The sequence below is a fragment of the Ailuropoda melanoleuca genome, chromosome 12 (assembly GCF_002007445.2).
Source record: "Ailuropoda melanoleuca isolate Jingjing chromosome 12, ASM200744v2, whole genome shotgun sequence".
Lineage (NCBI taxonomy): Eukaryota > Metazoa > Chordata > Mammalia > Carnivora > Ursidae > Ailuropoda > Ailuropoda melanoleuca.
The window spans coordinates 72898906-72918111 of NC_048229.1; the positions used below are offsets into that span (position 1 = coordinate 72898906).

Genomic DNA, 19206 nt, shown 5'->3' on the forward strand with positions numbered 1-19206 from the left:
GCTTGTCCGTGTTTGCTCCTCCCTGGGGCAGCGGCCGCCCTCTCCAGGTCCTACTCTCAGCCCCAGCAGGGCACCGCCAGTATCTGACAAAGCTGCAGGAAGCCCAGTGTCCTCCACCCCAGCTGCCTCTCCATCCTTCCAGGCTGACTGGGCAACTGTCCTGCCTCTAGTGGTCATCAGGGGTCGTCCCTCTGCCTTCCCCGGGTGCTTGCACCTGCCCTGCCCCTCCTTCTGTGCTCCGAGACCCCTTCTTCCTAAACCACGGCTCTTCCCCTAGAATCTCTGGCTGAAGCCCCATCCAGCACCCCACACCCTTCCTGGGGTTCCCGGCAAGCTTCCACCTGCCCCTGCCACAGCCCCAACACAGAACCCTCAGCTGTCCCCGGCACTGCCCACCTTCCTGGCTCTGGAACGGGAGCTCCAGTGCTCCTGACCCCACCGGGGCAGGGCTGGTGAGGCACCCAACTCCCACCCGCGTTCCCAAGCAGCACCCTGGCCTCCCGCTTTCCCTGGATCTCCAGGCCCACCGTCCCTCCTAGCCTCCGTGGGCACTTCCCACAGCAGGCCACACTGAGGCCAGAGGGGTCTCTGTGTGGAGCGAGGCTTCTCGAAAGCACGACTCTGGTCTGAGACTCCTGGTTCACTCCTTCCTTTACCCTCCAGTGCCCACTGGACTGCTGTGTGTGCTGATGGGCCTGGTACCGAGGACGTGGCTTGTGGCATCGGAGCTCATGGGTTCGTGCCCAGGAGCAGACAGGAACAAGGTTCCAGGCAGCAGGCATGGGTGAGGCATGCTGGTGGGGACACACAGGTCTCCCCAAGTGCAGAGAAACATGTAGGTTTGGGACAAAAATGAGGGAACAAAGCAGAGAATGGTCTCCCAGGGGCAGAGGGTGGTGTGGGGGTCTCCCGGGGAGTGAGGGGTGGCAGAGGGTCTCCCGGGGAGTGAGGGGTGGCAGGGGGTACCAGGTACTCAGAAATCCCAACGGACGTTTGAGGGCGCCCGGCACCAAATGTCAGGAGGAGCAGAGGGGGGCAAGGTGCTGCCTGAGCCTCTGCAGACGGACACTCGTTGACAGAGCCTCTGTCTCCCCGTCAGCCTTGGTCTGCACGGCCCCATATGTGGTGCCCAGGGTCCCATTATCATGACCCAGTTTGGGGCTTAGGTTTTGGGGTTTCTTGTTTGCTTATGCAGGAAAATGGGGGGAAAGCGTATCCATAAGCACGGAGTGTGCACACGTGTGCATAAGCAGAGACGCACATACTCTCTCCCGCGCACCCGGTGGGGCGGCCCGCTCTGCACACCTGTGCCCACGCGCTGCTGGTGCAGGTGGACCGAACATGTCTGGAAAGCTTGTCTCACAACAGGGTATGACGTAGTCCAAAATGCATGTGTTTTTATTAAGCCTGGGGGGGGGCGGGCTCCCACTGTTGCAAAACTGCTGGCAGATTCTCAACTTGCTGGCAACTCTCCCTGCTCCTGGACAAGTAGCTTCCTGCCTCAGTGGGACCGCCGCCCGCACCCCCGGGCGTCCTGCTGGTCTTCAGCCCTTCTCCTGGCGTCCACAGGGAATTCCGCTTTCCCGAAGGGGAGCATCACCGAGGCTGTGCCCGAGCGTTTGGATGTACGTGTCTGTGTCCACCGAGCGTGAGAAGCCTGCCTGCCATCCACATCTGTGTCCAGTGAAGATGCCAGGGGCACGCACGTCCAGATGCTGCCTCCCGCAGGCCCTCGGCCCTGCCCCACTGGCTCCTGCCACATTTCCTGACAGCGCCCCATCCCGCGTGGCCGCCCTCCTTCCGGCCATCAGTGCGTGGGGGCCGCACGGACGACAGCTGCCCCGAGCCCACCCCTTCTGACTTCATAATGAATAAATTACAGGAAGGGCCACGTAACAAGGAGCCCTTGCCACCCTGTGTGCCGCAAACGCGGGGCGTCTGAGCGGAGCCCCTCCACACCGCAGGGGCCTCGCTTGAAGTCCAACAAAAGCAGATACCTGTGTGTTTTCCGCACTTACGTAAGGTTTTAAGGGCTACACAAATGAGCTTCATAGCAGCCGCCAGTGGCACCCCAGGTGTTCATCTGGTCCCCGCGGCCGTGGGGAGCACAGCGGAAGGAGGCCCTCCCCAGCAGCAGCCGTTGCCCACCTCTGCGGAGCCCCCACCCGCGGCCGGGTGCGTGCAGCGTGCTCTAGGACGGGTGGTGGTGGTGGTAGTGGTGGTGGTGGTGTTCGTGGTGGTGGTGGTGTTCGTGGCGCTGGACCACAGGCACCACGTAGCCCTCCCCCACCAGCATGGGTGGCAGGTCCCGCACCACCTCGTGCTCCAGCACCGCGGGCTGGCTGAGCACCGCCTTGAGTGGCGAGTGGCCTTCCCTGCTCTTCTGCCGGGACCGCTTGTGGCCAGAGGGCTGCGGGAGGTGGTGGCCGTCCTGGGGGGCCTGGGGCGGGGCAGCCAGCAGGTAGTAGCCGAAAGTTCTCCCGGGCTTGCATCCGCTGGGCGCCCCAGGTGGCCGCCCTGAGCCCTTGGGGGACTTGAGAAGCGGCTTCTCCTGCCCCTTCAATCGGGGCTGCACGTCCAGGGTCCTGACGGTGGGCCCTGTGGCCGGCAGCGGGTGGTCGGCCAGTACCTGGGACCTGCAGTGGTGGGCGGTGTGTGTGTCCGACTCCTGGGAACGGGACCTGCTTTGGGGATGCACGGCCTTGCCCGGGTGCTCCTGCTTGGCCTGCACTGGTGGGGCCCCTGCGGACACGGGGCACCCAGTGAGACCCACGGCAGGGCCCCAGCAGAGACGGGACGCCCAGGGAGACCCACGGCGGGGCCCCAGCAGAGACGGGGCGCCCAGTGAGACCCACGGCGGGGCCCCAGCAGAGACGGGACGCCCAGGGAGACCCACGGCGGGGCCCCAGCAGAGACGGGACGCCCAGGGAGACCCACGGCGGGGCCCCTGCAGAGACGGGACGCCCAGGGAGACCCGCGGCGGGGCCCCTGCAGAGACGGGACGCCCAGGGAGACCTGTGGCGGGGCCCCAGCAGAGACAGGGCGCCCAGGGAGACCCGCGGCGGGGCCCCTGCAGAGACGGGGAGCCCAGGGAGACCCGCAGTGGGGCCCCTGTGGACACGGGGCGCCCAGTGAGACCCGCGGCAGGGCCCAGGTCACCTTGGAGCAAGTACCACCCACACACCTGAACGGGGTGCCCACCTTTGGATGCAGTACTGTCATGTGGTTCGTTGCAGGGACCCCAGGACACTCAGGCAGGGCTCCTGTTCCCAAGGTGTCTGTACCCAGGGCCTCACACCCAGGGTCGGTCTCCAGCACCTACCGGGTCCGAACTTAGACGGGTAGTTCTCGATGCCAGCCAGGTCCAGGTAGTGATTTCTCCGCTCGGTGTTCTCATCCACGCTGTATGGGCCCCGCGCGCAGCAGGCGTGGGGGTCGGCGCCGGGCCTCCTGCACGCACCGCGGGGATGAGAGCTCTCAGCCTGCACTGAGCAGACGCTCAGAGAGGAAGGGGCGCCTGCAGTGGGTGGTCTCAGGATCCTGGGCAGCGGGCCCTGACCAGCACCCACTGCCTCAAAGGGGAACAGGAGAAGGGCCATGGAGGATGGCAAGGCCCCCAACAAGACCCCAGCACCACCATTGGGGACGCCCTGCAGAACGCACGAGAGCCGGAGCCTTAGAGCCCGCAGCAGAGAGCGGGTCACCGCGCTGGGCTCTCCAGACTGCCCCGTCACTGACACCCACAGGGCTCCAGAGCACGGCGGTAGAGGGTCTCGAGGCTAACCCACCACTGCCCCTCAAACCTCACCCACCTCTCAGACACCGAGAGCACTCAGCTCCAGCCGGAGTGCCAGCTGCCAGGCAGGCCCCAAGATGGTGCCCTACCCTGACGGCGGGCGTGCCCAGGTGCCCGGCATGGTGGCTCCGTCCCGAGGAGACAGCCCTGAGGCCTGCAGGTGTCAAGAGGTGGGCGGGCTGCTCCCACTGAGGACAAGCCAGGGACGGAGCCGGACCCCAGCCCCTCACCTGGTGTGTGCAGATGGCCTCTTGTCGGCCCCCCTGGGGTCCTCGGTGAGCTCGGCTTCCATTCCGCAGCGAGTGGGCTCCCGGGCTGGAAGAGAGGCAAGCATTCCCCTGCTCGTCCGCTCACACTCTCCTTTCCCAAACAGACACCGTGCCCGCGGAAGGGACGGGGCACTGACCAGTAGGCAGAGGCTCGGGGAGTGAGCGGTGAGCGCTGTGGGGCAGGGTGTGGGGGAGGGGCTGCCGTCTAAAACAGGGTCTGCGGGGGTGTCTGAGCAGGGGAGCCCCTCACCCTGGCCCGTCGGGGGGCTCTCCTTCCTCCTGCGGGGGGACTCAGGGCTAACCGTCAGCTTCACACGGAGGGTCTTGCTGCCGCCAGAGGAGAGGCTGACGGAGGCATCAACGGCCTCGTAGATAGTGTGTATCAGGCTGGACATCTCCTGAGGACGGCCATGGCGTCACCGAGAGGCAGCCTGGGCGGGGGGCCCTCTGTTGCCTCCAAACGGCCTCCCACACATGCCTGTCTTGGCGGCCTATCTGTCCCCCGAATCTAGCCCTGTGCATGCCCCGGGCAGCCTGGGGGCAGCCCTGCTGTTACTGGGATCACATCTCATGGATGCTTAAATTTGAACCCACTCTGTGTTCAGAGGACTTAGCAGTTGGATGCCACATTCTGCACACAGGCCAGAGAGTGCAGGCGTGCTCCCGGGCCCCACCGCCCTGCCTGGGAGTCGAACCCAGCACAGAGACCTGGAGAGGTCTGTGGGATCCAGCAGACAGCGGCTCCGGGGTCCCTGGGCTGCTCCCCCGACCCCTCTCTGCCTACCTCCTGGGAGAGGCCCCAGCCTCTCCTCCCCTCCCGAGCTGGGGGCGGCATCTGTCTGTGGGCACATCACCTCCCTGGTGGCCTTGCCGCTGTGGTCCAAGCCGTAGAGCGTGAACGTCCACTCCTGACGGTTGTCCTCCACGGAGACATCGCACTGCAGCGCCTGTGGGGGCACGTGGGACACAGGCGGGCAGGGTCACCCTGGGGCCCCGGGGCCTTCCTGCCATCCTCGGAAGACCAGCGCCTCCCACGGCCCCAGGCCGGTTTCTGTATCCTTCCAGCAGCTGGCAGGCCGCCCCCGGGAAGCGCCTCAAATAGTCTGGTGTCAGAGCGGCTTTGACTGAATTCACAGCAACACCCCCCCCACCGCCGGAGCCTGCTGACCTCCACTGGGAGCAGGCTCGCGCTTTTAAAAGCAGCTCCAGCCCCCCCCCCCCACACCGACCTCGACCGCACCTGCCAGACTGCAGAGTCCGCAGATGCCCATTCAGGGCCCACGGCACCCGCCCCGGCCTCCCCAGGGGCAGCAGGAGCAAAGACCTACATCGATGTTAAGGTGCTTCCTGCCCGGCCCTCGAGGGCCCTCCCAGCTTGCTGCTCTCTCTCCATCGACCACGCTGAAGATCTGTCCTGTGCCCTCACGGCCCGCGGCTTTCTCAGCGGGGAGCACCACTGGAGGGAGGAGACGGTTGGGAAGGTCCTTTCAGGGCCCAGGCCCATCAGGACGTGGGAGGTGCGGCCAGGGAGCCACAGAGCCCTCACCAGCCTCTGACCCCCACCACCGGGGCCTGACCCGAGAGCCCATCCTTCAGAGCAAGGAGGCCTAGAGGGCCCTGTGCGGGGGCAGGGTGGCCCTCTCCTGGGCTAGCCGGGCCAGGCATGTGGGCCCCACTTGGGCAGGCGCACGGGGTGAGGAGGTGCCCGGGCCGGCCATGGGACGTCCCTGCCCAGGGGCCTCTGGGAGGGCGACTGCCTCGTCCTGCTCCCCTCCTCGTCCGCACAGTCCAGTTTTCCCTGGACGCCATGGCCCGGGGACACGTGTGTGTGCTGCGTATCTGCTGGGCAGTGCCTCGTCCGGTGGGGACAGACCGACAACCAGCGGTCATCTGTTCTCTGGGGTTGGAGCTCAGGCCCGTCCCAGCTTAGCAGCTGCTGACCGGTGCTCATTCTGGTGGGAGTGGGGAACCCGTTTAGGGCCTGAGTCCCCAGCGGGGAGGGTCTTGGAGCCCCTGAAGGGGGCCTTCTGCTCAGCCTCCTTGTACCCCACACAGCTCCCCACCCAGGTGAGGCACGTCTGATCACCTGTCATGCTCCACACAGACGCACAGGCATGGCAGGGACTCTGGTCCGTCAACAGTTCCCGCTGCCTGTTTCAGGCACCCAGACCTGACCCGTGGATTCGCCAAATGGCTTTCACGCGGAGCCCGGCCGTCCCACCTGCATGTACAGGCTCATGGGAAGTCCAAAGAGGCCCCTGTGACTCCGACAGTTGCTTCTCAGATCCCCGGATCCAAAATCCCAATCCTCTAATTCATGTAAGGAGTCCCAGAGAAATGTATTTCCAAGTATATTTCAAGACCCAATGGCCTTTAAGACTGGAGAACGTGGCTCGCTTGCATTGGTCTGGGCTTGGTGGGACACTCTGGGGAGGGGGGTCCCCGTCGCCAGGGCTCCGCTTCTTCTGACGGCAGCTTTCGGGCGTGTGCTCTGGGCACGGCTAATTTATGAGCTTTGGGGAAAAGGACTCACCCTCGAGGGGACACTGGTCCTCCCAGAAAGGCCCTTCCTTCAGGTCCCCGCTGGGCGGCTCCTGCAGGGAGAACAGGGCAGTGAGGCCAGGAGGCTCAACGGTGGAGACCCAGGAGCAAGCCCCGGGCACCGGCCCTGGACTCCAGCCTCCTGGGCTGTCAGGTGCTCTCAGCCCAGAAACACCAAGCCCTCCATGCCTCACTGAGCCTCAGAGTTTAGAAAGTACCCCCCCACGGTGTTGTCCAGCCCCATCGGCACTGCGTCCAGAGGCCGTGGCTGCCCGTGACCACAGCAGCTGCAGCAAAGTGGGCCCTGTGTGCGCTGGGTGAGCCGCTCGGCATCTGCAGAGGAGACGGGCAAGGGCAGGCGCCAGGCTGCCCGCGGAGGGCTCCCCAGCCGCTTCCGGCACTTCCTGCAAGAACAGGGACAAGGGCATGGGGGCGCCCGCCAAGCAGAAGCCCCTGGGCCTCCTCAGCCCATCTCAAGACCAGCACATCTGCAGGACAGCTTAGGGACGGAAGCTGCAGCCTGGAAGTTCACAGTCTGGGAAACAATTTGGAGAAGTAGACAACGTGGAGAAAGCAACAGCAACAGTGTGATCAGGGAAGCCTCCCTGAATCAAAGAGTCCCTGGATGGCCTGGAAACCGGCCATCCCAGAAGCAGAGCCCTTCCCGGGGCGGCTCTCCGGGAGCCGGGCATCCGGGGCTCCCCACACGTCTCTGGCTCTGAGCCCAGTGGAGGGCGAGAAGGGGAGACTATGTGTGCGTGCGGACACGGGCCCCCTTGCTCTGTGGCTGGAGTCCTCCTGGGCCACCTGGGGGCCCTCCTGTCTCGGGGCTGCAGACCCCGGTCTGGTGTCCAAGTTGGCACGGGGCCCAGGGGCTCATTCCCAGAGGGAACCCGGCACCCCAGATGCCTGTCTCATCAGGCAGCAGGTGGGGGAGGAATGGGGGTCCCTGTGCCACAGCAGTGCTTGGTTAGGGTCCTGGCAAGGGATGGCGGAAGGTTCCGGATGGACCCGCTGCCACCCCCAGGCTACTGGCAGGGGGAGGGAACTGGACCCCGCTCCCGTCTGCAAGTGGGCCTGAAGTCCACGCCACCGTGGGTGTCACTGAGGGCCACTTACCCCTGCAGCTCTCCTCCTGCTTCCCAGACTGGGAACCAGAAGCACTCTCCCAGGGAGGTCAAGTCTACAAGCTGCTGTCCAGGGCACGTCGGCGGCCACGGACAGCTCAGGGGCCCAGCGGCAGGACGACGAGGCCACAGTCCGCCACGGAACAGCCTTATCCCCAGCCCCTCGAAGTGGACATAAGGATGAGACCCAGGTGTGCACAGCCACTCTGCAGGGAGGAGCTCAAGTCACCCAGGACACGGCCGGAGCCCCGTCACGCTGGCGCTGCCACCGGCTCCCGGGTGGGCGGTGGGGCACGAGACCCAGAGGCCGGAGCACAGACCCCTGGCTGGTCTCCTGCGGTAACGTGGTCGTATGATGGACGTGGTCATCACCTGGGGGCGGCGCCAGCACGGGCGTGTGGCGTCAGCGGCCATCTGGCGCGGCCACCCTTCCCTGACAGACAGAGTTCCATCCGCCCCGACACTAGAGCACATGGCAGCTGCCCTGACGCACAGAGGGTCAAAGAGGGCTCATTTGTGCAGAAAAGTAACGATTCTGGTCCCTGCGACTGGAGACTCCAGACAAATTCGTCCTGGTCACAAAGGTCACACAAAACCCCCTTCCGTCCCTGCTGCTTTGGGTAAACCGAGAGCCGAGAGCTTTCACTGGGATGGACCAAACCTACCACCACCCTTGGCTGGCTGCCACCCACCCTGCCCGGGGGCCCAAGGGCCCGCCTCCCGAAGCAGCACTGTCCCCAGCCCCCGCAGATGCCCACTCCCCTGCTGGAGCAGCTGCAGCCCCCCCCCAAGCCCCTCGCTCCCCCCAGAGGAGCCCCAGCCTCCTGCAGATGAACATGCGGACCCTCACCCGCCCCTCACTCCTCTGGCCCTCCCGGCCTCCCTGCACGAGGTCTCTGCGCTGTCCTCCTTGCTCCCCACACTGGCAGTGGCTCTGTCCCTGCCGCAGGGGCCTCCTGCTGACCCCTGGGGCAGCTCTCTCCCGGACTCCGCTCCCGCCTCCGGCTACCAACCACATATCCTCCTGCATCAGCCGGGCACTGCTGGCCGTGGGGACAGGGGCAGAGCCCACCCTGACACTCACTTGTTCATCTCGTTCTTTACGAGTCACAGTTCAGTGGCTGTGGCCTCGGCCACCAGTCCCCACAGTGCCATCCTCGTCCCTCTCACCCTGCAGGACTCTCAGAGGAGGCCACCTGGGCCCTCAGGCAGCTGCCCCCAGAGGCCACCGTCCACATCTCCTACTGAGACTCTGCCCTGAGCTCAGTACAAACCTGAGGTCCTCGTCCCCCCTACAAGCAGCCCCTGGCCTGCATGGGTCCTGGAGGAGCCCGGATTGCCCCGGTGAGGCTGTCAGACGCCCCCACAGCTGCCCATGGGTACACAGGTGCTGGGAGTTTGGAAGAAAAATCTCAGCTCCTGGCCTGCCCTGAAAAGCTGGAAGGTTCAGTGCACGTTCCTGTGGACCCCCACGCCACGGCGGGCCCCTTGGAGACTCCCATGCCAGCAGGACCGTGGCGATGCTAGCCGTCCAGCCCGCATCCCGGTGGAGGGCAGGGGACCGGCTCCTACTTAAGGCCACGTGGGTGTGGGGGTGTTGGGGTTACTGGAAGGTGAAGCATTTTGTAATGCAAACAATCCCCCCAGAAGGAGTCTGCCTTTCAAATGTCAACGTTCTATGCTCCAGACCTGGTGCACCTGTGATTTTAGCAAACACATTCCTGGGCTTTGAGAGTCCTCTGTCTTCCTTGGAAACCCATTTCCCCGACTCCTGGGAAGACCCTGGGAAACCTGTGTAGTCGAGTCGCAAGTGCCTTCCTAAGGCTTCTTCCTTCCAAACCTGTTGAAGCGTCTGGTTCAAAGCCTGCTCCCCGCAGAGTCACACTGCGCGCCGGAACGGCCGTCCTAAGCGCAAGGCCCTGTGAGAACATCCTGAGCCCAAGGGGAGACAGCTCCTGCCTCAAAGCCAGGCTACGCTCAAAAATGGGGGCACAGATCGGCCAGAAGGGGCAGATGCCTGCTGCTTCCAGCGACCCCAAGCGGACTCCCCAGGCTTTTGGCGGAGGGTTCGGTTTCCCCCGGGGGCAAAAGTTTACTCCTGCCCAGAAACCTGCTGTGTGTTGAGTCCAGGGGAGCAAGAGCAAGGAGCCAAGGACATCCCGTTGTGTCCCGCGGAGAGCTGGACCGAGCAACGGGCCTCCCTCCCTCCCTCCACCACTAGGGAACCACCCCTGCCCGCCCTGCTCTGAACTGCCCCTTCTTTTGCATTAAAATGCAGAGAGGCCCACTCAGTGGGTTCACAGCTCCCTTGTGACCTGGAGCCCCTGGGACCCCTAGGGTCCCGGAAATAGGGTCCTGTTCCTTGAATGTAAGGGGCAGGCCTGGGAGAGGAGGTGGACTGGAGGTGGGCCAGGGAGTCCAGGCAGGGGTGGGGGAAAGGGGAAAGATGGGGGGAGGGGGGAGCAGGGGGAGAAACCCCAGGCAGGTGTTGCTGGCCATTTTCCAGAACCAAGTGCTCCTGACACAACAGCCACTGGGGCCTCCCAGACCCTCAGGGGAGGGCGGCCCTCCAACACAGACGCCTCCAGAAGCTGCAGTTCACCAAATCCCCATGAAGTTGGGGGACGGTGCTCCCGGGTTCACAGGGCGCCTTCCGGGGCCCTACCACCTGCGGCCCAGCACTCCGCCACCTCCGCCCTCACCGCGTGGGCTTCCGACGGGCCTGCCAGGGTTTCTGACCTTCAGGAACCAGCCTAACCTCCCCTCCCTGTCACGACACGTGCAGCAGGTGGCTCTGCATGACGCATGGCGTGGCTGCATGGCAAGGAGCCACGACAACCACCGGCCCTCGGCTTCTGCAGTCAACACTGCCTGACCAGCCCCGAAACTCCCAGAAGCAAAGGCCGCGGCATCGGGAGCCCCCAGGACAAGCTCTGCCGGGGCCGGTCCTGCCAGCGGTAGCAGCTCTGGGTGCCGGGTGCAGGGTGCCGGGTGCCCCGTGCTGGGTAGAGGCCGGCACAGGGAGCCGCGGGCAGGAGACGGTGGAGTGATGGGGCAGGTGAGGGCCTGTGGGTCTTAGAGAGGAGGCCATGGGCTGCAGAGGAGAGGCCCAGTGTGGGGGTCCCCTACAGGGTCCCCCAGCAGGCTTGTGCTGCAGGTGGCCAAGGCCACTCTGGGGCAGTCTGGGGAGTGTCTGGGCTCCTGCTCGGGTTGTTGGGGTGCAGGACATGGGGTGGGATTGATGTGGGGTGAGAGGTGGGGAGTTTGGGGTCAGTATGCAGAACTGGACCTTGTGGGGAAAGGCAAAGAGCAAGGCCGGGGTTCCCCAGAGGAGTGAGGACAAGCACCAGGGCTGGCAGGGTCAAGGGGCAGGAGTGCAGGGCCGGGGCAGGAGGCAGGAAGGGGGCGGGCGGGGGCTGTGGGTGTAGGGAGGGACCGCAGGGGCCAGTGCTTCCAAGGCTCTTCCAAAGAGAAGCAGCCCCGCTCCTGCCTGCCAGGAGTCCACATGGTTTCCAAACGCCACCGGATTGGAGGTCTGGGGATGCGTCTGCCCCCATATGTCTAAGGACATCGAGGCAGGTCTCCTTGCAGGGTCTGTTTCGACCAGAAACACCCGCGATGGAGGAGGAGGCCGGCGTCGGATGGAGTTTGACTCGGAGGCGACCTGCCAGCGAGTCTGTCTGGAATCTGGAATCACCATGCCGGCTTTGAAGTGCGCAGCGCTCTTTCCACGGCTAAACACTTGCAGATGTGACCACGCGGTGTGACGGGCTTGATGGCTCTGACACATGTGTGCTGGGCCCCGCAGGCCCCGCGCGGCCGCCCCAGGGCTGCCGGGCTCCGGAGGCGGCGGCCCAGGATCAAGGACCCCGAGACCACAGCTGCCCTGGGGAGGTGGACGGGCAGGCTTCCCGCAGGAGTGTAGACGGTTTCCGGTGCTTGCTTTCAAAATTACAAGGCTTCGAGCTCCGCAAGGGGCCCTTCCGGATTTTGTCCGTCAGTGTTTCTTGGTTAGGACTGTTTAATCAGACTTTGTAATCACCAAATTTGGAATTTATGTCTAGAAACGCAGTAATCTGGGGATGAAAGGGTCTCCTGAAATAAATACGTCTGTGTCTTCACACGCCAGCGCTCTGCTGGAACTTACGTCCCCGGTGAGGTCAGGCAGCAAAAGGACTGCCTCCGCCTGTCTTGTCCCCAACACGCTTTGCCATACTTCCTCTTGTTTTATTAAGAAAAGATATGGAATGTATTACACACCCCACTTACCATCGTCTCTGGAGATTAACAGCACCCACTCCCCCCCAGAACACCCTGACCCCTGAGAGAGCCCCCAAGGACCCCACATGTGGACCTTGCTGGGGGACGGCTGCCCACCGTGCAGCAGGAGTGGCGGAAAACCCGCACCACGGGGGTCGGGAGCGCCCACCCAGGACCCGTGTGGTAGACAGGCCAGCAGCCCATCCAAGCTCATCAAAGTGAACTAGTGAGTGCGTGTCTCCCCGGGGGGAGACCCAGGCCGGCGGCTGGAGGAATGCCTCCCCCTAAGACATCAGGGAAGACATCCTCACCACAGTCAGCGAGAAGCCAGACGCAGGCACCTGGGGGTCAGGACGCCCCCGCCCCCCCCGACAGGTATTGTGGTGCATGTGAGCTGTAGGGAGCGACACAACGAAGAGAAGCTGCAAGACGGCCAGCCCCAGGCTGCATGCGTGTCGCCCGCTTCCACGCCCCTCCCAGTCCCCGACCTCATTCAGGAGGACGACAGGCAGCAGGCGGCTGGGGGCAGCGGTGACGTTTTCAGCAGACGATACATGCATGTGAGTTTACACACGTGTGATTGTATCCCGTCTGCACACACACATGGCACAGGTATGCCTGTGCACACACCATACACACAGCACACATGCAGACGCAGGTGCACACGGCACATGCACACATGCAGACACGGTGCACACGGCACATGCACACAGGCAGGCGTGGGCGCACACACACGTGCAGACGTGGGTGCACACGGCACATGCACACATGCAGGCGTGGGTGCACACACACGTGCAGACGTGGGTGCACAGGCACACGCACACATGCAGACACAGTGCACACGGCACATGCACACATGCAGTGTGGGTGCACGCACACATGCAGACACAGGTGCACATGGCACATGCACACATGCAGACACGGTGCACACGGCACATGCACACAGGCAGGCGTGGGTGCACACACACGTGCAGATGTGGGTGCACAGGCACACGCACACATGCAGACACGGTGCACACGGCACATGCACACATGCAGGTGTGGGTGCACGCACACATGCAGACGCAGGTGCACATGGCACACGCACACGTGCAGACGCGAGTGCACACGGCACACATTTCTACCCCCAGGTAATTGAGAAGGGACCATAAATATGCCAGAAACATCTTTGGTGACTTCGGGCCTCAGCACACTGGAGCTGTTTTCTGTTCAGCACAAAATGTTAGAGAATCCTTCTGCAGCTCATGGGCAGTCTTGGTTTTCTTCTCCCAAACACGCCTGCTACTGTTTTGATCTTCAGAGTTAATGATTCATAATTCCATGGAAGAAGGAAAACCAAGGGTGACTGACCTTCCAGACCCTGCTGCTGTCCTCTGAGCTTACTGGCCACAGAGGCCACGGTGGCCACAGAACACAAACAGGACCCCCGTCCCCCAAACGCCTGGGCCGTTGCCTCCCCCGCCCATCCTGGGCCGACGAGGTGTCAGGTGCAGACCCTGAATCCAGCTCTCTTCCCTCTGAATCTCCCGCCGGAACCCCCCAGGCTTCTCTTTTCATTTGTATTGAAGCCTCATGTTTCCATTTCAGAGGGAGGCTAATTCCAAAATTTGGAAAAGAACCCATGCATTTTAAGTTCGTTTTTTGGGGTGTTTGTCTTAATTTAGAAGGCTCTGTTTGTTACCGCACAGCACATGCACTAAGCGGAGATACTCAGGCTGGAGAGGTTGAAGGGCTCAGCTCTGGTTACAGCCCGAGGACCCCGAGGACTGAGCTACCTGGGAGAGGTGACTTTGAAAGCACCTTCCTAGCACCATGTGGGACCAGCGGTGTGCGACCCCCACGCGGCTCTGCGGTTGCTGCTGGACGCTCCTCAGCTCACTGGGGAGCGGGCGCCCCGCCAGACCGTGCCCCTCCCGCACCCTCCCGCCCCTCCCATGCTTGGAGGAAACCTGCACATGTCTTCCTTAAGCAAGGATCTCGACTCAGAAAGGAAACTGTTGGTGCCCAGGGCGAACGCTGAGTGCAGGACACGCACGCCTGCAGCCTCTCCGGTCGTTTGGAAGATGACACAGCCCAGTGACTCCCAGGGTGAAGACAGATGGATCCTGCAGGGAGGCCTGGTCACCCTGCCCTTTGACCCGGATGACCCCCCTGACCCTGCCTGGCTTCCCGGTGCCCCCTCGGCCCCGTAGGCGCTCACGCGATTGCCCGCTGCCTCCCCCAGCCCATGGGCAGTGCTGGTGCACTGTAGGGCAGGTGGGCCTGCTGGCTGGAGCTCAGGCTCTGGGGGTCTGCCCACCTGGCTGGTCCCAGCGGCATGGCTCCACGCAGCGTGGCTCTGGGCAAATCCCCTGGCCCCGCTGTGCCTTGGTTTCCTCCGCAGGGAAGGGGAGACGAGCGTTGTGAGGAGTCCTCCTGACTGCCCACTGCGGCAAACAGGCCGCGGTCCCGTCAGCGGACGAGGCAGGGGCTGCAGGGCAGGCTTCAGCTCTCTCCCCCCCTGCTCTCCTGCCACAAGATGTAACAATCTCTTTCCTCTGGCTCCTACGATTTTTCTCCTTATTACTGCTTTCGGCAACGTGATTGTCACCCATACATCCTGACGTGGTTTTCTTTATCTGCTCGGAACGCATGGAGTGTCTTGGGTCCGTGGTGTGGAGTTTTTATCAGATTTGAAAACTTGGGCCTTATTTCCTCAAATACGTGTTGGCTCCCTGTCCCTCTCAGGGGCCGACAGGTGCTGGCGCTGTCCCTCGGCCTCTGGCGCCCCGCGCACATGGCGCTGTCAGGTCCGTCCTCTCTGGGCTCTGTCCCGGGCCACCTGTGGAGCCGCGGCTCCGGGGTCACTAACCTCTCCCCCCACTGCGCCCACCTGCCTGCAGACCCATCGTGTCCTGCTCGTCCCGAAGCTGTGTTTTCACGTCTAGAACTTGCATTTATGTTTTCTTCCATTCCTCACATTTCCCGCCTCCCTGTGACTTCTCCTTCCTTCCCAAACACGTGCGGCGTGTTTCTAATCATGGTTTTAATGTTTTTGAGGGCTGTTCCCACCCTCTCCATCATGGTTCAGTCTGTTTTGATAGATTTTCTTCAGGTCATGGGTCACGATTTCTCAATTGTTTTCACGTCTGAACAATTTTGCTTGTATGCTGGACATTTCGATCTTCCGTGGTTGGGGCTGGATTTCGTCATATAGAGCATTGTATTTCGTGGTGGTGTGCGGCTTTTTGGACTGGGGCTGCTTTTATGCTTCATTAGGGCAGGGCTGGGGCAGCTCTGGCCCAGGCAGTCGGCCCCGCCCCTGAGGTGAAGCCCTCTGAGGACCCCACCTCATCGTGCAGGCCGATGGGAGTGGAGTGTCCACCCCTCTCTGGACCCCAGGAGTTGGGGTGTCTATGCATTTCTAGGGGCTCCTTCCCAACTTACCACCTGTGTGCAGATCAGCTCCCACCATGGACCTGCGGGGACCCGTGCCCTGGCCCCCACTCTCTAGGCAGCCCCTCTTCTCCAGCGGTTCCCGAGACCCCAGAGGTGTCCCTCCTTCCATACTGTGGCCTGGGAACTTTAAGCCGCCTTTGACCTCTGAGGGATCATTGTCTGAACATTGTGGTGTCACATACATGGTCCAGACTTCGTGCTGTGTGAGGCGGTTGAGGGGGGCAGACCTGGTCCCTCCATCTTGGCCAGATTAGCCCCTCTGGCCAGCCCAGTTCCCAGGCATGCACGGCCACCCGCACTGATGCCTGTGGCATCTGGACCTGGATGTCTCCCGTCGGCAGACCCGTGCACAGCCTTCCCTCCTCGTCCACAAGCTCAGGCACTTCTAACTCTACAAGGGACGTTGTTATGCGAGGACGTGGAAAGAGCTCTAACACCAAAATGTTGACTGATCCAGATTCCCTCTGTGTTCCTGCATGTGGGATCCACCATGGACCGCGGCCCAGGGTCCCCATGGCTTTAACTTGCAGTGTGAGATGGATTTCTCTCAGGATGGGGCCGCGGAAACCGCCTTCTCCCCTTTGCTGAACACGAAAAAGTGTGGTGCTGGCTGGGGAGAGAGGACAGCCATGCGTCCAGACTCCCGTTCACGCTCCTTCCAGGAGGCAAGGTGCTCGTCCTCCCGACGGTTCTGACAACGTGCTGCACGCCTCACCAAGAGACAAGAAACGCCAGCACGAGCGGTCTCATCTGCCTCTTGCATCTGTAAGGATTCCCGACAATTTAAAAAGCAAAGCCCCCAGCACACTCGGAGGCAAGGAGGGCCGCGTACACCCCTGCGACACACTCTCTGCACCGATTTGGCCGACGTTTCCTTAAAACACAGGAAAACCACCTTCTCCCAACTCCAGCCGCAGAGGAAGGACACACAGGGGTTTGCTACACTTCCGATGGAGCCACATGTGGCTATTTAAATGTAAATTTGTTAAAATGGAACCACATTAGAAATGCCATGTTTCAAGCACAGATGTGGCCGGCAGTGACCCTGCAGGCAGTGGGGACACACACCATGCCCCGTTCTACTGGAGGGCATCCAGGCCCGTGCCCCCACCTACAGATGGGGAAACTGAGGCCTCAAGTCATGCAGTGACTTGCCAGGGCCACGGGGAGAGCCAGCGGGATTCCGGCCCACCCAGCCCTCCGGCCTCCAGCTCACGGGACGATGTCTTGCAATGGCCACATGAGCTCCGTCAGGCTGGGGCGAGGCGGCCCCCACACCCCCAGCTCTTGGCCACACTGAAGGTGAGCCCCAGGAGGCTTCCACATCCGGAGGCCCTGACGTCCGACCTGCCACGTGGCTGGGAGTCGCCTGCTATTGGCCACGGCGCACTGACGCTGACCTCGGTGCCCTCAGCAGGGCAGCTGTCCAGGCTGCACGGCACCCCCCCGGATGCCCGGGGGGCAGGCGCCTGGCCCCACCCTCCTCCTGAGCTGCGGCTCACATCCTGGCTCCGTAGTGTTTGGATTTTTCGAGTCAACTGTGGTACGGGCCGTGCAACCTGGGCAAGGCAGGGGCCAGAAGGTGCTGGACAAGAGACCCCAGGTGCCCATGGGAGGGCCGGTCCACGGCCGCGGAGGGTAGGAAGGGCGTCCGCAGGGCGGCCCCACACTCTGCCCGCCCAGGCCCTGCCAGTCCACAGGCACTCTACACCAGCAGGCGTGGCCAGCGCGCCCGGCTAGCGGAGCAGTGTGGTGTGGGCCTGAACGCCTCGCGGGCGGCCCCGTGGCAGAGGCTCACCCCCAGTCCCCACCAGGAAAGAGGTTTTCACCTGCAAACAAGCAAATGGGATTGCCGAAGAGCCAATGACGCTAACGTACGCACAGCTACCAAAGCGTCCAGGAACCTAACGAGGGACACGCATGCCTCCTTCGGGGGCACCTGTGGTTCCCGTCGCTGCCGTGGTCCCCACATGACAGCGAGCAGAGCGATGCTCCCAGCCCTCGCCACGCCGCAGCAGGACGAGACAGATCTGGAACCTCCGGTAGCCGTCTGGAGCACTGCCGTCCAGGGGAGGTCCCCGCCGTTCCACGGGAAGGGCGCGTGGGTACACATGCTGAAGACACAGGGGGCTGGGGTCTGACCTGGGCCAGTCAAGGCCCTATCTTGCAGACAGACAGCTTTCAGCCGCCCCTATACAAGGAGCAACCCCGCCCACCGCCCCGGACCTCGCACAGGAAGCCTGTGGCTGGCACGTATCACCCCGCAGAGCAGCTATCGTCTGGCGCTTTCGTGGGGTTGGCTTCCAGCGGTTTACCCCGTTTCCGGGAATTTATCAAAACAAGCATAGCTGTATTAAGATGTTTCTGGAAACCCTATCCCGATTCTGGAAAACCAGGCTTCAAGATTCCTGGGCAAATGAAGGCCAGTCCTGAAGTCCCCCCCAGAGCAAAGAGGGTCACTCCACGCCTGTGTGCCTCCACTGGGCAAGGCTCTGCAGAGCGGGAGGGGCCTGGAAGGTTCTGCCCATGGAGGCTTGTGGCCAAGTGCAGAGAGGGAGTGGGGTTCAAGCAGCCCAGGATGAGTGGTGGAGGATTCCGTCCCGCCGGGGGGGGGGCCCTGGTGAGCGCAGAGTGGGCTGGGAGGCTACAGGAACCCCGGGAGGTACACAGGGCCCATGGAACCTCAGAAACCCAGCTGCAGCTCGGCGTGGGGGGGGGCGGGGGGATGACAACCAGTTGGGTATTGGGAAGATGGATTAAATGGGCAGGTGGGAAGGCAGGGGTTTGAAACAGACAGGGGGAGACGGTCCCGGGGAGCAGCCAGAGGCCCCCTTGACAGCTGACATCCACAGGCAGGGCTAGGCCGGAAGCCATACATGAAACCCAGAGTGGGACAGCAGGGAGGCAGGAGGCCAGGTGGGGGGGGGGTCGATGGCTACACTTGGACTCCTGGGGGAGCAGGGCGGTTCCAGGTGGAGAGATGCACTCACCTGGCCATGTGGGCAGCAAAGGGGCAGAGGCCCAGTGAGAAGCCTGCACTTGTGGGAATGGGCGTGGCCTGGCCAAGGACAAGAGGTTCCCCACCTTGGATGGTCCGAGGGGCTGGCAGAGCTGCTGAGTGATGGGGGTGGCAGGGAAGCCAGGGTGGCCAGACTGTTGTCCTGGGCAGATAAGCATGTGGGCCCAGGGCTGGGGAGACGGCTCAGGAGTTTAATTGTGGCATGACCCTGGTGGACAAGAGCAGCGGGCTGAGGGACAGGTGCTGGGTCACGTGAGGCCGACACCGATGCCTGGCATAGCTACCAAGGGAGGAGGAGTTCCCTGAGGAGTGGATGGGACTGGGGATAGGGTGCTGGTCAGACGGGCCAGGTGTCCAAGATGGAACTACGGGCATGATCCTGCTCCCCGACACTGAGCATGAAACCCTGACTTCACCTGCAGGAGGCGAAGAATGTGCTGGAATGTGCCATGTATTAGCCTATGGCTGGCATCTTGTCATGTCTGGAGAGAGGTCAGTGTTACCTGAAACCCACCCTTGACACCTGGGCTGGCCTACCCCAGGCACTGCAGGCACCAAGGCTGTCTGCACAGCAGGTGGGGAGCAGGTGTGGGACAGGGAGCAGGTGGGGAACAGGTGCAGGGACTGGGAGCAGATGAGGGATGGGGGAGCAGGTGGGGGTGGGGAGCAGGTGTGGGGGGAGCAGGAGAGGGGCTGGGAGCAGGAGCAGAGACAAGGGAGCAAGTGCAGGGACAAGGGAGTAGGTGGGGAGCAGGT

At 63.1% G+C, this 19206-nt stretch overlaps 2 protein-coding genes and 1 long non-coding RNA gene across 4 annotated transcripts in view; 2 read left to right on the plus strand and 1 right to left on the minus strand.

Moving 5' to 3' along the window:
• The window catches only part of WWOX (WW domain containing oxidoreductase), a 1195262-nt gene that overhangs the window by 1051147 nt on the left and 124909 nt on the right, over positions 1 to 19206 (plus strand). The window lies entirely within an intron of this gene.
• On the plus strand, positions 667 to 1698 carry LOC117795092. Its single transcript, XR_004618880.1, has 3 exons — positions 667 to 784; positions 1196 to 1369; positions 1570 to 1698. It is a non-coding gene; the product is annotated as an uncharacterized LOC117795092 (long non-coding RNA).
• NKD2 (NKD inhibitor of WNT signaling pathway 2) lies at positions 1375 to 7155 on the minus strand. Its single transcript, XM_034637802.1, has 8 exons — positions 6825 to 7155; positions 6599 to 6659; positions 5394 to 5521; positions 4920 to 5012; positions 4316 to 4463; positions 4027 to 4111; positions 3323 to 3450; positions 1375 to 2742 (listed from the first exon to the last, which is right to left on the minus strand). Exons 1-8 carry the CDS (start codon positions 7032 to 7034, stop codon positions 2192 to 2194), a joined length of 1404 nt encoding a protein of 467 aa, XP_034493693.1. The 5' UTR covers positions 7035 to 7155; the 3' UTR covers positions 1375 to 2191.